The sequence below is a fragment of the Castor canadensis genome, chromosome X, assembly GCF_047511655.1.
Source record: "Castor canadensis chromosome X, mCasCan1.hap1v2, whole genome shotgun sequence".
NCBI classification, from domain to species: domain Eukaryota; kingdom Metazoa; phylum Chordata; class Mammalia; order Rodentia; family Castoridae; genus Castor; species Castor canadensis.
The window spans coordinates 1,366,171-1,385,016 of NC_133405.1; the positions used below are offsets into that span (position 1 = coordinate 1,366,171).

General features: G+C 43.4%; 1 protein-coding gene across 1 annotated transcript in view; it reads left to right on the top strand.

Moving 5' to 3' along the window:
* Positions 1–1,147: 1,147 nt before the first annotated feature.
* Mecp2 (methyl-CpG binding protein 2) overlaps positions 1,148–18,846 on the top strand; it is a 71,039-nt gene continuing 53,340 nt past the window's right edge. Inside the window, exon 1 of the mRNA XM_020185036.2 lies at positions 1,148–1,304. Coding sequence (XP_020040625.2) covers positions 1,243–1,304 — 62 coding nt within the window. The 5' untranslated portion in view covers positions 1,148–1,242. The remainder of the gene's footprint in view (positions 1,305–18,846) is intronic.

The following is an 18,846-nucleotide window of genomic DNA, read 5'->3' on the forward strand; positions in this document are numbered from 1 at the left end:
AGGGCAAAAAACAGTGGATATCTAAATAGCAGTCCTTTCGCCCGTGCTTTATCTATCGCAAAGCTTTATCTCTATGTAAAATTGTAAATTATACTTACTTGTATGTTTAGTATGACTCTTCCCCACAAGAATGTTAGTTCACTTTCTTGTTCAAGACTGTGCATTGAACAGTGTCTGGAACATAGTAGGTATTCAATAAGTGAATGGAGGCGAGAAGCCAAATCAGAACCAGAAGGTCCCTTGTTAAACATAAGACTAGCACAGGAGCATTAGATGGATTGATAATTGGTATCAGGGTTAAGGTCGCCCTAACAAGCACTCTTGTCCTGAACACCCTGGTGCTACATCTTTCCTCCTGCTCTTAAATTATTCCAAAACAGAATTACTGGATTTCAGCTCCCAAATTACGTCTTCCAAGTAGAGCTAAACACTGCTTACTGGGCTCCCACTGCCCCTTTATACGCACCTCTACCAAGCCATATGACCCAACAATAACAGGTCTCACTCAGCCTTGGCATCACCATCTTCCCACGCCAGATTTCTGCGAAGGCCAGGGCTGTGATTTATTGTCAGTTTACTTCCTGTTCCTAAGAGAGTGTGGCACTCGGCAAGCTCAAGTGAACTAATGCAATGGATAGGCCTCTGAAACCAAGCCCCTCAGCTCGGAACAACGTCAGGCTTCAGGGCAGGCAACTTTGCTGCTTCTACTCAAAGTGGCGATATTTTTACAACGTCGGTGCAGTGAAACGCTTATTGCGGCGTGCTCGGTGCGCTTGTGGACACCAGGCCAACCGCTTGGCAGGGCAGCACAAACAGGCGTCCAGAGCCTAGGCCTTCACTTGCCCCAGCATCCACCAAGGGCCCATTAATCCTTAGCATTTAAATTCTGCCCACTAAACCATCCCCTCCGCGCCTAAGCCGCCTCTTTTCCACAAATGACAGTAGATAGCAACCAATCTGCAAGTGGAAGGGGATCCGCCCCTTTTCCCTGGGCCGTAACAGACAGGAATTCTTACCAATTGAGGGCGTCGCTGCTAAGGCCTCGCTCCCGGCCTGGCCGCCACAGCCAATGGAGAACAAGCTCGCGGAAGCGCCGGAGGCGGGACGCAGACACGCAGGTGCAGCAGCGCACAGGCCGGCCGGGAGGGCGGGGCGCGACGTCGGCCGTGCGGGGTCCCGGCGTCGGAGGCGCGCTCGCTCCCTCCTCTCGGAGAGAGGGCTGTGGTAAAAGCCGTCCGGAAAATGGCCGCCGCCGCCGCCGCCGCTCCGAGCGGAGGAGGAGGAGGAGGCGAGGAAGAGAGACTGTGAGTGGGACCGCCGAGGCCGCGGGCGGGGACCCCTGCCGGGGGGCGGGGGATAGGGGCGGGACGTGGCGCGGGAGGGGCTCGTGGGGTCGGGCGACACGGCTGGCGGATGGCGTCCCTCCTCTCTACCCTCCCCCTCCCGCTGCTGCCGGTGGCGGCTCTCCCCTTGGCCGGTCACCCGCACTCGTGGGTGACCGTCCTCGGCGCGATCTCTCTGGAGCCACCTTCGTCTGGCGCCCCCCTCCCTCCTGCCCCATCTGTGCGCATCTCAGCCCCCGGCCCCGCGGACGCCCTTGTCGTCTGGGCTTTCCCTGTCGGGGCTGCGCGCGCTCCTGCCCTTCTTGGGGCTTCGGGCCGCGGGCGCGCGACGGCGCCGCGGCCCCGGCCTCTCCCTGGATCGCGCTCTCCCCTCTCCCTCCCTCGCGCGCCCCCTCTCCCGTTACTCTGCCCCCCCCCGCCGACGCGCGTGCGCAGTCCACCTCCCGTCGGGAGAGTGCGCCACAAGGGCTCCTGCGCTCTCACCCCCATCTCCTGGTTATGCCTCCCCCTCTTTCTCGCCCATTCCATGACTTTCTGTCCCCACTGCGAACAAGTCGGTCCACCAGCTCCTTTTCCCATCTAGCAGGAACAAGTAGGTGGGGATTGTTGTCCGCCCACAAAAAGGACTAGACATTGTGTTCCTGGGCCCCACAACTCATCATAAAGAGCTGGTAATAGTTCCCATCAGGAACCGTGGGTAGGGGACTGCGTCCGGCAGCACCTGAGGCTCTTCCGTAAGAGCGTGCCCCTAGGGTGCTCCGAGATTCTTTGGGGGTCCTGTGGCTTCTGAATGTGAGCACCCTCCCATCCCCCCCTTCGCCGGCGATCTTCCAGTTACATAAGTGGAGTGGGACATTGTATGTAACGGGCTCTCATTGTCCTGAAGCGTTGAGGATCACCAGTACCAGATGGGGCAAGCTCATTGTATCGCTGTGACTCCTTGCCGATTGTCTCTGAAAGTTTATTCTCTTTTTAGTTTGGTTATGATCGAATCACCCAAACAAACTCAAATGACTTTTATGTAGCAGGGGCAATGTTTATGAGGTTTTGCACTGTACACCTAAGGGCATTGTGAAGTCTAAAAAGATTGCGTTCACAGGAGAGACCCTTTTTATGGCAAAGTATGGACCCCCAGGGGGAAAAGCTTGCTAGGGATACCTCTGTGCCAGTTGCTTCTATTGTGAGTGTTTGGGTGTGAGTGTGTTCGGGTATGGGTTGGTCACAACAGAAATGGGCTCCACCACAAAATTGATATTCCTGACTCATGGTCAGGCAGATGTGTGCTTCTGGTTATTTTTCCAGGAACACAAATGGGCCCTGTTGAACCATTTGCACATCCTGTCTCCAGTGTTTGGGATCACTACCCCAAACCATGAGCTGGTAGGATCAAATTCAGGGGCGGTGGGTGATGCTAAGTGGCTTAGATACTGTACTCTCACAAGTTATAGGTATTTTGTTATACTATATAAATGATTCATATTTGGGCCTGAGTAGTAAAATCACCCCAATAGGCAGTTATTACTCCAGAGGAGAATTTTCATCTGGATCTCAGCAGTTTCAGTTAATAACAAGATTAAGCTGACCTCTTGGGTCTTTTGAAATATACTAGGTCCATATAAAAAGACATGGTGTAGATTTTTTTTTAGGTCTTTTGGGAATTTCCACCAGGGATTTGGGGAAATGGGTTTATTTATGGACTTTTCAGAGTTTGTACTTCAAATCCCAGTAGGAAACTCAGGAAACACTTGCTTACCCAGGTATGTCAGAATCTTAAAGAGTACCAGCAATATAGAAGAAATACAGTTAATTCAAATAAGTTGTCATAGATTACCCATTTGTGGCAGGTCAGCTAGTAGGTGGCTGACCACAGGAGTGCATTTGTGCATTCATATCCACACAGACACACCAGCCTCACTTGCTCTTGATTCCAAGATTTGTACATCCCAAGTGAGGTCTCTGTGTTGTCATAGTTGGCAGTGTGTTTGCCTTCTTAGGTGCTCCTCCAGTTAGCAGTTTGTTATACCCCTAGTCCTTTAAACAGTGCAGGCAGCTTCCATAATCGTTTGTCTGCTAAGTGTTTGGTGGCTTCAGAAGTCAGATTATCCTAACAGCTTGAAGAAACTATGTATCTGGACTGGTGAAGTGGCTCAAGTGGTAAGAGTGTCTGCCTAGAAACTGTGTATCACTTTTTTGCTAATACTGACCTGTGACATCTTCCTATTTCCTGTTATTAAAATACTGCCTTGCATGCTTTAAACCTAGAGATCAGATCTTCGTTTGAGCTGGTGAGAAAGCGTCATGCAGTCAGCTCTACTCCAAGGTGTTTGGTTTGGGATTTTTTTGGGGGGGGGGCAGGTTCGGGGGGTGGGGTGCAGTACTGAGGACTGAACCCAGAGCCTCATGCATGTTAGGCAATTGCTCTACAACTGAACTACATCCCCAGCCCTCTAACTTCGACTTTTGTGCTGTTTGAATCCTGAGGTAGGTCTGGGGCAAGACACAGACCACAGTGTATGTGGAGGGTTATGATACAGTTTTGCATTCTGTTTTTATATGTTTGTAATTTCCAACCAAAGTTGTTTTCCTCTGCCTCCCCTGCTTCTGTGAGATTTGATCTGGTGGGGCAGGAGGCAAGCTGTAGAGTTTGAAAGAAAAACTAGCTAGACTACAATGTGCTTTTGCCCCCACCTCAACACTCCTTCCTCCATGTGGAGATGGGATGAGAAGTTTGTTTCTTTAATCTTGAATAAAGAACAGCAGAGGTATAAGTGTCATTTGTTAATGTACCTGCTTGCACTATTTATATGATAAATGATGTGTTTTAGAACCCACAACCTTTCTTTTTCTGTTTTCTTTCTTTCTTTCTTTGATAGTACTGGGGTTTCAACTCTGGGCCTCACACTTCTAGGCAAGGGCTCTACCACTTGCACCACTCCACCAGCCTGAGCACTGTAATCTTTTATAAAGGTGGCTATCAATGGGAATCTTTTAATTGGCTTAGAGCAGTTTGTCACCAGGCTGCCTAAGTGTCAAACAGAAAAGTTTTCTGTTTGACATTTGTGGTAACCCAGTGTTCTAAGTGCATGAAGGTAAAGTGCATTCTGGAATGGAGAGTTACTGGGATTGTGTCAGGACATCTCCTTTTCTTCGCCTTCTGCTATGGTGACATCCATGCAGACCAGTCCACATGGCTGGCAGACAGTCTATTTTATTGAATAGAGAGCATGATTGCCGCTCCAGTGGAAGAAACTTGTCCTCAGTGCCTCCATCCAAGCCTGTTCCAGTCACTCTGCTGTTGTCCAGTAAAGCCACTGTACCTTCACATCATTTGGGGTAGGACCAGTGGAAATGGCTTCCTCCTTGGGCTTGCTTTTATAGAAGGTATGCTCTTCTGCCTTCCTTGATTCTCTTCTGCCTTTCTCTTGCAAGGAATCTTGCCCTTTGGGAAGTTTGATTTTGCATGTCATTGCTTAAATACTTGATTCTGCCACTTTGTCGATACTGTGTGTGGGGTAACTAAGTGGCAACAGGAATTTGGAGGTGGGCAGGTATTCCCATTTTCGTAGTAGAGAATAACACCTTGGCCTTTTTCACTTCTTCAAGGCACACTGCTGGCTCTGCTTGTGCAAAGCCCCAGACTCTGATCGACTGGCCCTGTAGCTCACCGCCAAGCCTTAGTAAGACTGCTTGTCTTCCTTGCCAGAGAGCTGGAGGAATTAAACATGCGGACTTGCTTTATTGCATTTTTACCTAACTCCACTCATTTTTTGGCTCTTTTTTTTTCCTTTCATGAAATCCTGAGTTAGTTAAAGACCTTAAACTTTCAGAGCTAGAAGGACCCTTAGTCCAGGCCGATCAGTTTATAAGTAAAACGGGGTGGGAGCTAAGGGTATAGTTCAGTGGTAGAGCACTTGCCTAGCATGTGTAAGGTCCTGGGTTCCAACCCCAGCATCATAAAATATAAAACAAAATAAGTACCAGGTATGGTGATACACACCTGTAATCCTCCCTACTTTGGAGGCAAAGATTGGGAAGATCATGGTTTAAGGCCAGCTCAAAAAGCTAATGAGATTCCATCCTGTCCAATAAGCTGGGTGTGGTGGTATCTGCCTGTAATCCCATCTACATAGGGAGGAAGATTGAGGTCTGAGGCTGGCCCTGGACAAAGATGCCAAGATCCTATCCAGAAAAATAACTAAAGCAAAAAAGAGCTGAGGCTGTGACTGACGGGGTAGAGCACCTGCCTGGCAAGCTCTAGGCCCCAATACTGCCCCCCAAAATAAAAATATCCAAAACACAGTCGCATACAAATGAAACAACTGGTGGACTTCAGAAGCTGTGACTTAGCAGGGCATGGTGGGGCATGGTGGAGCATGTCTGTAATCCCAAATACTTGGAAGGTCTAGATTTTGAGGCCAGCCTGGGCAAAAGTTGGTGAGACCCTATCTCAAAAACAAAAACTAAAGGGCTGGTAGGCATAGCTCAAGTGTTAGAGCATTTGTATGAGGTCCTGGGTTCAATTCTCAATGCTGCCAAAAAGATAGATATTGGTTTGATTTTTATTATACAGGTAACTGAGAAATATTAACTTCTGGGACTTCAAAGTATTCTGTGACTTAGCTTTCTGTTTAAGGGAATTCCTAGGTTTCAGGGAACCTCAAAAGATAACTCTGTACCACCCAAGTACCTCTCCACCAGCTGTGAAGGGCTCAGTTGGTGTCACCCTTCCTCTGGATTTGACCCCCATGAGTAATTGTGTGGATAGTCCCCAGGTGTGTACTGTAAGCTTTTGTTTTAGCCTGAAGATAAAAGTGCTTTTGTTGGGCCAGCAAGGTTTCTAATATGGGACCGTTTAGGTTTTAACAAGAAAATGATAGCTATCTTAATGACAAGTCCTTTTTGAACATGAGTTCAAAAGCATAGGAGAGAGGCTGAGTCAGGAGATTTGACAGTTCAAGGCCAGCCTGAGATACATAGTGAAACACTGTCTCAAAAAGAAGCTATCAAACTACTAATTCAGTTTGTTGGACATGAGATTTACTGATCTGAGAGGCTTATAAGTAATTGCTCTGAGATTGACTTGAATCTTTTGGATGATGGCTCTGGATCTCCCAGGGCACTTGGTTTCATTGGTGCATTTTCCTCTCAGGGTTAAAGCCCTTCTTTACATGATGTTCTTCACAGCTTCAGCTGCGTGAAAAAGAAGGGAGACTTTGCCTCTGGATTTTGTGTGTTCTTTATGGGATGATATTTTGATATTGTGTGTTCTCTTGAATGTATATTCTTGCCTTGAGTTTTTCTGTATGATGTGGTGGAAGAAATACTTAACAGAAATCACCATTTATGGTATGCTTTGTAGTGTCACAGTGTCCCCCAGGAGTGACAAGATCTCTGGGGTTCATTCCAATAAGCATTAACTTTTCTTTTATTTTAGCATCGTGCAGTATGTGTCTATAATTTGCAGTTTATCCTTTGTTTCTAACTAGGTGAGCCAGGAAGTAACATAGTGCTTTGTCTATGTGTTTATCTTCAAAATGTCCCAAATAGCCCTGGGAAAAAGGTCTCGCAGCTCAATGGGGACTTTCAACTTACGATTTTCTTTGTTTTAGGCTCCATAAAAATACAGACTCACCAGTTCCTGCTTTGATGTGACATGTGACTCCCCAGAATACACCTTGCTTCTGTAGACCAGCTCCAACAGGATTCCATGGTAGCTGGGATGTTAGGGCTCAGGTAAGTAACCTTCCTTTTTTTTTTTTTAGTATATGTCCTGGTTTGGCCATCTGTTTTTAAAAAAAGAAAAAAAAAGATACACTACTCTTGGACAGAATAAAAGTACCCCAAAGACTAAAGATATAACTGTGCCAAACTGTGCCATATAATAAAAAAAAGTCACTTCCCTGAGCCCTGAAAGGTCAGTTTGGGTAGAGTTACTTGGCAGCCACATCCGTGATCTGGGGGCGGGCGTCAGATTAGAGCTGGAACTGGTGATCTGCAACTTCAGTTCACCTTGAAACAGGAGAGCACCTGTCCTGAGCTCTTCACCTGGGCTGCTGCTGTTGCCTAGCAGGCTTCAGCATGACGCTTTGTTTACATTGGTTTTGGATAAACAACTTGCTGTTAGATGTTAGTGAGCGGTGCTAACACATTTTCAGATATAGAAACTGGTGGATGGTCCCCTGAGAGGGCGCCCTTCTGAAAGTGTCACAGGACAGTGAGCCCATGGCAAATGGTGTGTACTTGATGCACTCCTCCAATGAAAACTAAAGAGAGCACCCAGACACTTGTCTGGCTCTTGGGACTCTAGAACAGGATAAGTGCTTTTTGAAAAGGGGGAACCAAGTCATTCTAGGTCTGACACTCAGGTGTCATATCAGCTATACTTTGGACTACTTTGGTACCACTGTGTGGACTTCAGTTTGTGAACATGAATTGTTCCTTAAATTTCTCAACTTTAATCAGGCTCTACCTCTCAGGCTGTTTTTTAATCTGTGATCACTGCACATTTGATATTCTGACACCTGGATTTCAAAAATTCTGTATGGTAAAGCAGAATGTTCCAGTTGAGTTTTCTCTGACAAAAAAATGTGACTTTTCCCATATGCTGCATTGTGACTCCAGCTGAGATTCCAAGTAGCATTTTGTTGTGTCTGTCTAGTGATTTCTGACACCTCATTAAAGCTAGTGTAGACATCCATAACAAATAGCCCTTTCAGGGGTTTGAGGGACAAGGTTTAGATGGAGGAGAATAGAAGGTATGGAAGGAAATGAAGAACCATCACACTGCCTGCAAGTCCCAAATTTGGTTCAGTTCCTGATCTTGTGACTCAAATTGTAACTGCCCTTTATTGCTGTGGGGTGTGCTCTGGGCTTGGCCAACTGGATGTTCTTTGTACTTGACAGATTTGTGCTGGTGGGGGTTGTACAGCCAGTGCTTTGTACATTGTCTTAGAAATTGTGTGGAGTAGATGTAATATGGGCAGTGAATGCTTTTCTTCTGGCAGATGTTAGGTCTGGGGGTGGTTTGTGGGGTTTTGGTTTGGTTTTTGGGAATGGAACCTAGGGTTTTGTGCATGTTAGGCAAGTGCTCTGCCACTGAAGTACATTCCCAGCCCAGTTTGTGTTTTTAAAAGTCTTTTTCTAAGATTGCAAATGGATTTATAAAACAGACAGTGGTGACACTATGCAAGATTCTCCTAAGAAATGTAGAAGAGATTTTTTTTTAAATCTCATCTTACTTACAGATGAGAAAGCCATTTAAGCTCAAAGTATAGAACTTGTCTTTAGTAGATAAATGCTTGATATATTATTTTTTCCTCTTTTAAAAAAAAGTTATGCCAGGCACCTGTCGTTCACGCCTGTAATCCTAGTTACTCGGGAGGCAGAAATCAGGAGGACTGTGGTTCAGAGCCATCTCAGGCAAATAGTTCTGGAGACCCTATCTTGAAAAACCCTTCACACACATACACACACACACACACACACACACACACAGTAGAACTGGTAGAGTGGCTCATGGCGAAGGCCCTGAGTTCAAGCCCCAGTATCACAAATAAAAAGTTATAAAAATAAGGGTGGGCATAGTGGCACAGGTCTGTAATCCTAGTACTCAGGAGGCTGAGACAGGAAGAGTGTGAGTTCAAGGTCATCCTGGGATACATAGTGAAACCCTGTTTCAAAAAATTAGAAAAAATAATACATGCTTTTATAGAAAAAATAAACCACCTAATATCAAATAAAAAGATGAAAAACTCCCTTTTATTCTCTGCTGACACTATCCAGACTATTACCACTATTACCACTGTTAATAGCTTAGTACAGATTCTTCTACTTTCTCTAAGGCTATACAAATAAGTAGTTTTCATGTTTTCAGCAAACAGGATATTACACATACTCTGTATCTATCCACCTTGTATGTTTATCTCTGCCCTCACTTCTTTTAAGTAGCAGTGTAATTTGGTGCTGACCATCATCCATTTCCTGGCTTTCCAGCTGTTTGCTTTTTTTTTTTTTTTTGTGGTACTGGCAGTTGAACTCAGGGCCTCACGCTTGCTAGGCAGGTACTCTTCTGCTTGAGCCATGCCTCTAGCCCTGTAAGATTGAATTTCCTCATGAACCAGTCAGGTTTTGTTGTTGTTGTTACTGATTGATTGGTTGTTTTTTTTTTTCAGTACTGGGAGTTGAACTCAAAGCCTTAAGCAAGTGTTCTATCACTTGAACCATATCCCCAGTCCTTTTGCTTTTTCATATGGTTTTTCACACTAACTTTTGGCTCAGGCTGGCCTCAAACCTTTATCCTCCTATGTTTGCTTCCCAGGTAGTTGGGATTACAGCTGTGTATACCACTATGTTCAGCTTACTAGTGAGATAGGGTCTCACTAACTTTTGCCCAGACTGGCCTCTTAACTGCAATTCTCCTGTCTCTGCCTCCCAAGTAGCTGGGATTTAGGCATGTGCCTCCACACTTGGCATGAGCCAGTCATTTTGAAAAATGGCTGCCTGGAGTTGGGAGTTGCTGGTAAGTGCTACCACAGTTCCTTCCGAAGTGGCTGTTCAGTTCCTGCAGCAACCTAGGAAAGTGCCATTTCTCATAATCTCCCAGGGTTGGATATGCAGCTTTTAAATTAGTGCTCCTTGGATTATTACTGAGGCTGAACCTCAGTAATCAATGGCCATTTGTATCTGGTCTCTGTGAATTGCATGTTCATGTTCTACATTCATTATTTCATCAAGATACTTCTTCTTAAATGGGTTTCTAAGAGCTCCAAATGTATTAAAGATGTTAGCTCTTTGTCGTCATACAGGTATTTTTCCCCTTGGTCATAGGTCTTTTGATTCTGCTTGTCTTTTTGACATGTGAAATTTACTAGGGTTTCTTTTGCAAAAAGTCTTTTCCTATTCAGAACAGCCCAATATTTATTTGTATTCTTTTTTCCTAAATATTGATGAGGCACCATGCTTACACATACATACTTAATGCATATAAAAGGATCTTACATTTGGCCCATGTTTTTCCAAATTGCCTATTTTTTACTTAATTTGGGGGTTGGGATGGATGGTGTTTATAGCCCACTTAGCCAGTTGTTTCTTAGCCCTTTGGTGAACCAATCATTCAGTTGCTCACTTTTATTCAAATGTTGACTTCTTCAAGTGAACAAAGTATCTCTTAACCTTTTTCCTATTCTTACTGTAAAGTTGCTTTCTTTCTTTCTGAATTTTTTCTTTCTCAGGCTCCACGGCAGGCCTGTCAGCAGACAATTGTCCATTCATCCAACAGTCTTTGAGCACCTGCCTCAAACCAGGGGCAGTGCTGAGCCCTGAGAGTGGCATTTTCCCCTTGGCTGGGTATGGGGCTGCAGTTCTCATTCTGAAAGACTCAAGAAAATAGCAGATTTACAAAAGTAGGTTTCTGATGAACTGGGAAGAAGGAAGAGGACTGGGTGTACATGGTGTATTAAATTCTGACAAACAAGTTAGAACTTTAGGGTAGACTGTAACATAAGCATAATTTGTTTTCTACCTTGTGTAATTGCAGGTTGATTTTTGTCTGTGATGTTAACTTTTTTCTGTTGAAACACTTCTCTGTTAAGCTAGCTTGGTTGTGATGGAGTAAAAGTTTTGTACTGGTAAAAATTATAATTTTCTTCTTTGATGGTTTTGAAGCTTTTCTGTAATAGCTGATGAAAATAAAGGCAGGCTCTTAGTGAATATATTCTTAGGGCAGCAAGTGTAATTTAAGTCTAATAAATAGCCTCAGAACTGAGGTAGAATTCTGCTTTGGGTTGAAAATGTTTTTACTTAAAGGAGAAAGGAGCCTGGCATAGTAGCACACACCTATAATCCCAGCACTTGGGAGGCTGAGACAAGAGGATTGCAAGTTCAAGACCATCCTGGGCTGCTACATAGTGATTTTCAGGCCAGCCTGAGCTACATAGTAATACACTGTCTCAAAAACAAGCAAAATGCCAGGCACCAGTGGCTCACGCCTGTAATCCTAGATACTTAGAAGGCAGAGATCAGGAGGATTGAGGTTCAAGGCCAGCCTGGGCAAGTAGTTCACAAAACCCTATCTCGAAAAACCCCAGCACGTTAAAGGGATTTGTGGAGTGGCTCAAGTGGTACAGCGCCTGCCTAGCAAGTGTGAGGCCCTGAGTTCCAGTCCCAGTACTGCAAACAAACAAACATACAAACAAAAAAAGAGTAGGGGTGCTGGGATGTAACTCCTTGCTTAGCATGTGAAATGCCCTGGGATCCGTCCCCAGTACTGCTTGGGGGAGCCGTGAAAATGAGATATAACAAATTACTTATGAGTAAGGAAAAAGCTTCTTGTATAAGATGATTTTTTTATTTTTTTTAAGATGATTTTTTAAAAAAAGGTATATAGTACAGAATGAAAGGTGTGCTATAAAATAGTTTTGTGAGGACTTGGGAGTAGAGCACATGCTGGAGGCCTTGGGTTCAGTCCCCAGGAACAAAAGAAAAAAAAGTTATAGAGTAAAAGATCTCCCTATTGCCCTGCTTTATAGCATTCATTTTTCTCCCTATGGATAGCCATCATTACCAGTTCCTTCTTTGTGTGTGTGTGTGTGTGTGTGTGTGTGTGTGTGTGTGTGTGTGTGTGTGTATACATGTGTGGGCTTCCAGAGGTAGAGCGTACATTTAGTGAGGCCCTGAGTCCAAACCCCAGCAGCAAAATGTGCTTATATTAAATTTTTTATTGCAGTAGTAGAGATTGAAACAGTGCCTCATGCATGCTAGGCAAGTGTTCTACCATTGAACTACATCTCCAACCCTTTTTATAAATTTTATTTTGAGAAAAAAAGAGTGTTGCTAAGTTGCCCAGGCTGGCTTCAAACTTTCAATCCTCCTGCCTCAGCCTCCTGAGTAGCTGGGATTGCAGACATGCACCACCATGCCAAGAGGGCATTAAATTTTAATTATGGCAAAACATATATAAAATTTACCATTTTAATCATTTTTAAGTGTACCTTTCAGTTCATTTAGTGTGTTCACATTCTTGTGCAATCATTACTACCATCTACCTCCAGAACCCTTTTAATCTTGTAAACACCAACTCCCAGTTTCTCCCTTTGTCTCTCCACCCTCTGTAGCCACTATCCTACTTTTTCTCTGTGTATTTGACTATTCTAGGTACCGTACTGTAAATTTTTATGTGTATGTGTTTGTATTCAAATAAGCACAGGCATGTGCAAATGCATGTTCTTACACAAGCTGTAAATTGCTGTACATGTTTGCAAAATTTGTCCTTTCTAGTTAATATGTCTTGGAGATTGTTTGGAATTAGTTCATATGGAGCCATATCATTCTTGGGGGGAGGGCAGTACTGGTGTTTGAACTCAGGGCCTGGAGCTTGCTAGGCAGGCACTCCTACTTGAGCCACTCCCCCAGCTGCTGTGTCATTCTTTTTAACTCTTGGATTTAAGTAATATATGGGATGTACTATAATTTATTTAACCAGTTTTCTATTGTACATATTTGTGTTTCAGATTTTTAAAATTTCATTAATGCTGTAGTGAATAGTGTTTAATGTATACCATTTTAGCTTAGGGGCAAGTTTATCTGTAGGAGAAATACCTATAAAATGCAGTTTGCTGGGTCAAAGGGTATATGCATTTTTAGCTTTCATAGATACCACTAAATGAAGGATGGCCTTTTAATTGTAGACTTTTAAGGAAAGAAACTACTTATGAGTAGATACACATTTATAACTGCAGTACTATTTTTGGAGATCAGAGAGCTGTTAATTAGGCTAGGAAGAAGCAAGTTTTAGCAGTCAGCACTAGAAAACAAAACTTTTAGAAGCTTCCATTTCATCAAATGTGACCTCATGTGGGCTTTTCATTTGATATGGGGAAGTTCAGCTAGTTCTTGTTTGTGAATCTTGAAGAACATGGAACATTTTTATTTGGGGACTGTCCTAAATTGTGGTAGTCCCTTGGGACTGTAGACTGGAGATTTTATCAACTGCTGCACCTTCTTCCTCCTTCATGTTGTAATTTGTATGTAGAGTGTCCTGAAAGTATTCAGGACCAGGTTGCTGTTGGTTCGTTTCTCTGTGTCTGTTGTACTCTTATAAAAGCAGTATGTGGTCTGTAAGTTACTGTGTTAGTTCCTGGGGACTGTCCTGACCCTAGCAGCCTGGTACAGACAGGCAAACAGACTGTCTTTTCAAGGTGCTGACTCTCTATGCTGGAGAGAAGTACCCACCACTAAGGGAACACAATAAACATGAGAAATAATCCCACCTAGACTTGGGGAATGGAGTCAAGGAAGAGACTTCTTTGAAGAATGACATCTGAGACTTGAACAGTAAGGAAACATTAGCTGGGTTCAGAAGAAAGCATTAGTGGGGAGAGATGAGTCTTGCGGAAAGCCCAGCTTGTGTGGAGACGAGACAGGAGAGGACCTGTGGGGAGGTGTCACAGTGGTCCGGTATGTGTCGATGAGGCAGGAACAGCAAGCTGGCCCATGTGCAGAGAAACATGTCCTTTCTGTTTGCAGAGCATGTACCTGCTCACCAGCTGTGCCAAGTAGACTCTGCTTTTCTTCCAGGCTACATCACACTCTGAGATGTTGCCTTTACCCCAGAAGACACTGAGGGGTGCTCCATCCATCCATCCTGCTCCCTTTCTACCCTAAACTTTTCTGAAGGCCATTTGCCTTGAACCAACTTCCTGTCACTGTCCTACTCCACCCACTGGGCCTCCAGGGCTTTCCACATCTCTTTACAGAACCTTCATTCCCTCTACTTCTGCCCTAGGAGATCCTTGGAGACCCATGAAGTCAGGGGCTCTCCTACCCCGGCATAGTTCATTCTGTGTTGCTCAATAGTGCTGGGCGGTGAAGAGGTGAGGCTTTTGCATGGAGCCAGCGTTATCTGGTTTGTCTTGGCCGTGTAGGAATCCAACCCACGGCCTTACACATTCCAGGCAAGCACTCTACTGCTGAGCTGCACATCCTCATTTTTTCTTTTTTTGGTGCTATTGAGGGTTGAACTCAGGGCTTTATACTTGCAAAGTCCTTGCTGTCACTTGGGCCCTGCACCCAGCCCTTTTTGCTTTATTATTTTTTAGATAGGGTCTTGTGCTTTTTGCCTGGGGTTGACCTTGGACCATGATCCTTCTACCTATGCCTCTCATAGCTGGGATGACAGGTGTATCATCATGCCTGACTTGTTTGTTAAGATAGGGGTCTCGCTAGCTTTTTTGCCCAAGCTGCCCTTGAACTGTGATCCTGCTGATCTCTGCCTCCTGAGTAGCTGTGATTATAGGCATGAGCCACCACATCCAGCCTGATTTTTATTTTTTTAAAACAAGACTTTCATGGTGAAGGAACAGTGTATGAGCAAGCTTTCTTGTATTAGGCCATGTCTACCCTGATGAGCCACTGTGGACAGCATGTTTGTAATCCTCTCAGCCTGGACTCAGGAGGTGGAGCTGGAGCCTCTCCCTGCTCCTCTGGACTCTGCTCTTCCACCCTTCCTGGGTCATTCCCAGATCCTATCTTCCTGTAGTCCTCCCTAGCCTTTACACTCTGCTCTTGTGGTAATTGCTTGGGTACTTCCCACCCAGACTTAGGAAGTGCTAGCAGTTTGGATATTCCTGTCAGCCTCTTTTTATGCAACTCAAAAATGACAGGTCCACCTAAATTCGAGCCCATCATTGCACTTGCTTCCTTGCCTCCCCAAGGCAGCTCATTCCTCCAAAGGTGATTGGAACAGTCTCCATGCAAGGTTTATGTCGCACTTGACAATACAGAATAGTGTGTGTTCTGCAGATTTGCTAGATGGTGTTCCAGTGTCTGAAACATAAAACTCTTTTTCTCTTTGCTGTTTGGCTTTTGAGCCTAGTTGTGTTGCTCTGTGCAGACTATGTTCACTCATTTAACATGTCTTATGCTGTGGAAACATTTTTACAACAGAGGCTCCACCAGAGCCCTGAGGGAGAATGGAATTGTAGAGAAACAAGGATTGGCATCTGGTTTATGTTTACATCCTTTGGTCCTGTTAACCGAGGAGAAGATATTTTATTCCTATGTTTGTGAAAGCTTTCCACAAAAAAGGCATCCATTTCTAGACTTACTAGGAAGTCAGTCCAAAGGTTTTATTTTTAGTTTTGAAAACATAGCAAAGCAGACTTCAAAGATAGCTCCATTATCCTTCACTTTCTCTCCTTTGCAACATTCCACATTGCTAAACATGAATTTAGCACTTTGCACTTTGCACTTTCTACATGTGAATCATTTTTTTGAAAACAACAAAAAATTGTGGTTTCTTTGTGGTCTCTTGTGTTGCTTAAGGTTTTTTTTCCTTGGGACCAGATCTAATTTATTTTTTAAAAGGTTTGAACATTACAGGTACACTAACGTTCCTCATGTTTCCTTCCCTAGTTAGCAAAAGTTGTTCAGCTGTGTTCAATTTCTGTTAATCCTAAATCCTCATTAATTTTCACTAATAAAAGAGGTGTTCTTTATAAATTAACAAATTTGTTACAAGAAACTAATAAGGGAAAAATAAATTGCTTAAGGTTTGTAAGTATTGACTTTACTTTGATACATTGTATTTTAATTTTTCTACACATATTTAGTAACTTATTTTTAAAACATAAATTTCCATGTGTTTTTGGGTTTTGTGTTTTTGTAAACAGCAGAAGGTATTAGTCCATATTAAGTGCTAATTTGTTCTAATATTTTTAGCTGTTTTTGAAATTATACTTGCCAAAAAAATAGACAGGCGTCTGCAGTTGTGACAGTTTGTATTTTTGTTCTTTTTAACTCCAGAGTAAATAATTCTAGTGAATATTTTTTGTGGGCTTATAAAACCATGGGAATGATTAAAGTTACAGCATCATCATAGCACAGAGTTGAGGATAGTTGAAAGTGTTAACTGTATCACTCTTAAAAATGTTACTGTATGGGGCCAGTCAGTGGGGTGGGGAGGGAGAAAGGCGAGGGTATGGGAGGCGAACATGACGGAAGTACATCGCATATATTTATGTATGTGAAGATACTTAAGGAAACCCATCACATACTATTTGAAAATGAGAAGGATGAGGGAGTTAAAGGAGCACAACAGAGGGGGGCGTCTATGGAAATACCACATTGAAACCCCTTTGTAAAGTTAATGTATGCTAAGAAACAAAGATAAAATGTTACTGTAACTTGTAAGCAATTGTGTGAAATTTCTTAGTCATTCTTCCAGGTTAAGACAAAACAAACTGAAATAGTTTTTATTAAACTCTTTATAATAATGTTTCACTTGTGTAATTAAAAAATAGAAGACCTAGAAAAGGCATATAGGTGTAAAGAAAAAAAATTAAAAGCACCCTCATGATTCTACCCTGCAAGGAAAACTGCTGTTAGTATTTCTGTAAGGCTGGAATAGTGGTAGAGCACTAGCTGGACGTTCTGGGTTCAGTCCCTAGCAACACACACTCACACACACAAAGTTGTGTCCCTCTAGACCAAGGGCTTTGACTCTGGGGTTGAAGATTCAAGGGCCTGTGATCTTTGATAGGAAAAACACTCCATCTCTATTTTGACTGACAATTGTAGGCAACAGAGCATGGTAGTATTAGGAGTACCTGTGGGCTGGGGATGTACTTCAATAGTAGTGCATGTGTTTAACGTGTGTGAGGCTCTGGGTTCAATCTCTAGCACCAAAAAAAGTGCCTGTGACTATCACCAATAGAGATGAAAGATGCTTTCCTATTGTATTATAGTTGTTAACAGATACTTTGAAATATCGTATATGTTTGTTATTACTTCCGACTTAGAGTAGTTATTAGACCTACCTCCTGATCTGTTTTGTTTTGTTTCGTTTGGCTGTACTGGAAGTTGAACTCAGGCCTTGTATCTACCACTTGAGCCACACTCCCAGCCCTTTTTTGCTTTGGTTATTTTTGAGATAGGGTCTCGCTTTATGCCCATCCTGCCTGGACTGTGGTCCTACTATTTATCCTTCCTGCGTTGCTGAGATGACAGGCATGTACCACCACTCCCAGCTTTTTATTGGTTGAGATAGAGGTCTCACAAACTCTTTACCCAGGCAGGCTTCCAGTGGTGATACTTGTGATTGCCACTTCCTGTATAGCTAGGATTAGAGGTATAAGCCACCATGCTCAACGTATTTCTTATTTATGTTTTTGAATGGGCTCTCACTGTGCTCCCCAAGCTGTCCTTGAACTTGCAATCCTTTTGCCTCAGCCTCATGAGTTTATTATAGTGCTGTTTTGCGTTTTAAATTTTGTTCTAGTCTTCTTTATCTGCCTGTGTGCATGCATACATGCTGTTTAGGTGAATGAGATCATATGGTATGTTCTGTTGTAACTTGCCTTCTTTACTCAAGAGTATTTTGTAGATGTCTCTGCATGTCAGTAAAAATAGATTTGCTTTAACACTTCCCTAAAATGAAGATAACATAATCACACTTTCTTATTATAAAAATAATATGTGTTTGATAGAATAAGATTTTCCAGGAAATACACAAAGAGGAAAATCTGCCACCCATAGGTAGAGAACATCTGATAACACCATTTTTAATCACTGTATAATGTTCCTTAAGGGCATTTCTAGTGTTTCTGCTTTCCCATCATTCTGAATGATGGCACCAACTCTGTCTGCGCCCAGACCTCTCTCTTGAGCCCCATATTTGGTGGCTTCTTCAGCATGCTCTTGAGTTGCTCATAAGCGTCTCAAATTTAATAAAGTCCCAAACAGAATTCTTGATTTCCCCTCCTTCAAGCCTGCTCCTCCTCCTGTCTTCTCCATTTTAGTAAACAACATAAATATCCACCTTCTTACTCAATCCAGATTCTACGGGTATCCTTGATTCTGCTCTTTCACTGCCCTTTAATCTGCCAGCAAGTCCTATGAGACCAGTCACTTCTCACCATTTCCACTGCCAAGACTTCAGTTAAGCCACAAGCCACCTCTCAGATGGATGATTTATTAAACAGCTTCCTCACTGACATCCTTGTGAGACACTACATGTTTCATAGCTCTGTTGGTTACACTGGTACTCCATTTTAAACAATGGAATTGTTCCACATCTAATACCTCTTTCCATCTGGCTAGTACCATTCAGCTTAAGTACTGAGGTCCGTGCATGCTTCATGATGAAGGATATGCTGTACATCAGGCTATCATGCCTTCATCCATTCAATAATGGAGTGAGGTATCTATAGCCCAGGCATTGCGTTAAGCAAGGAATAGAATGATCTAAACAAATTTAATATCTTTCCTCATGGAGCTTGAGTTTGATGGCAGAGACAAAATAAATAGTTGTATAGTTTTTAAGTCCTTGGAGGGACAGGTATGGGATCAGGACTTACTGTATCCTATGTAATGGAAGAACAATTCAGCCTTGAGAGTTAAGGAAGCCTTTGGCAATGCCACTGCTAGGAACTGGGGGTTGAATGGAAGTGGGCAAGACATAGAGTGAAGGATGTCTTTCTAGACAGAAAATAGCATCAGTGAAGGCCCT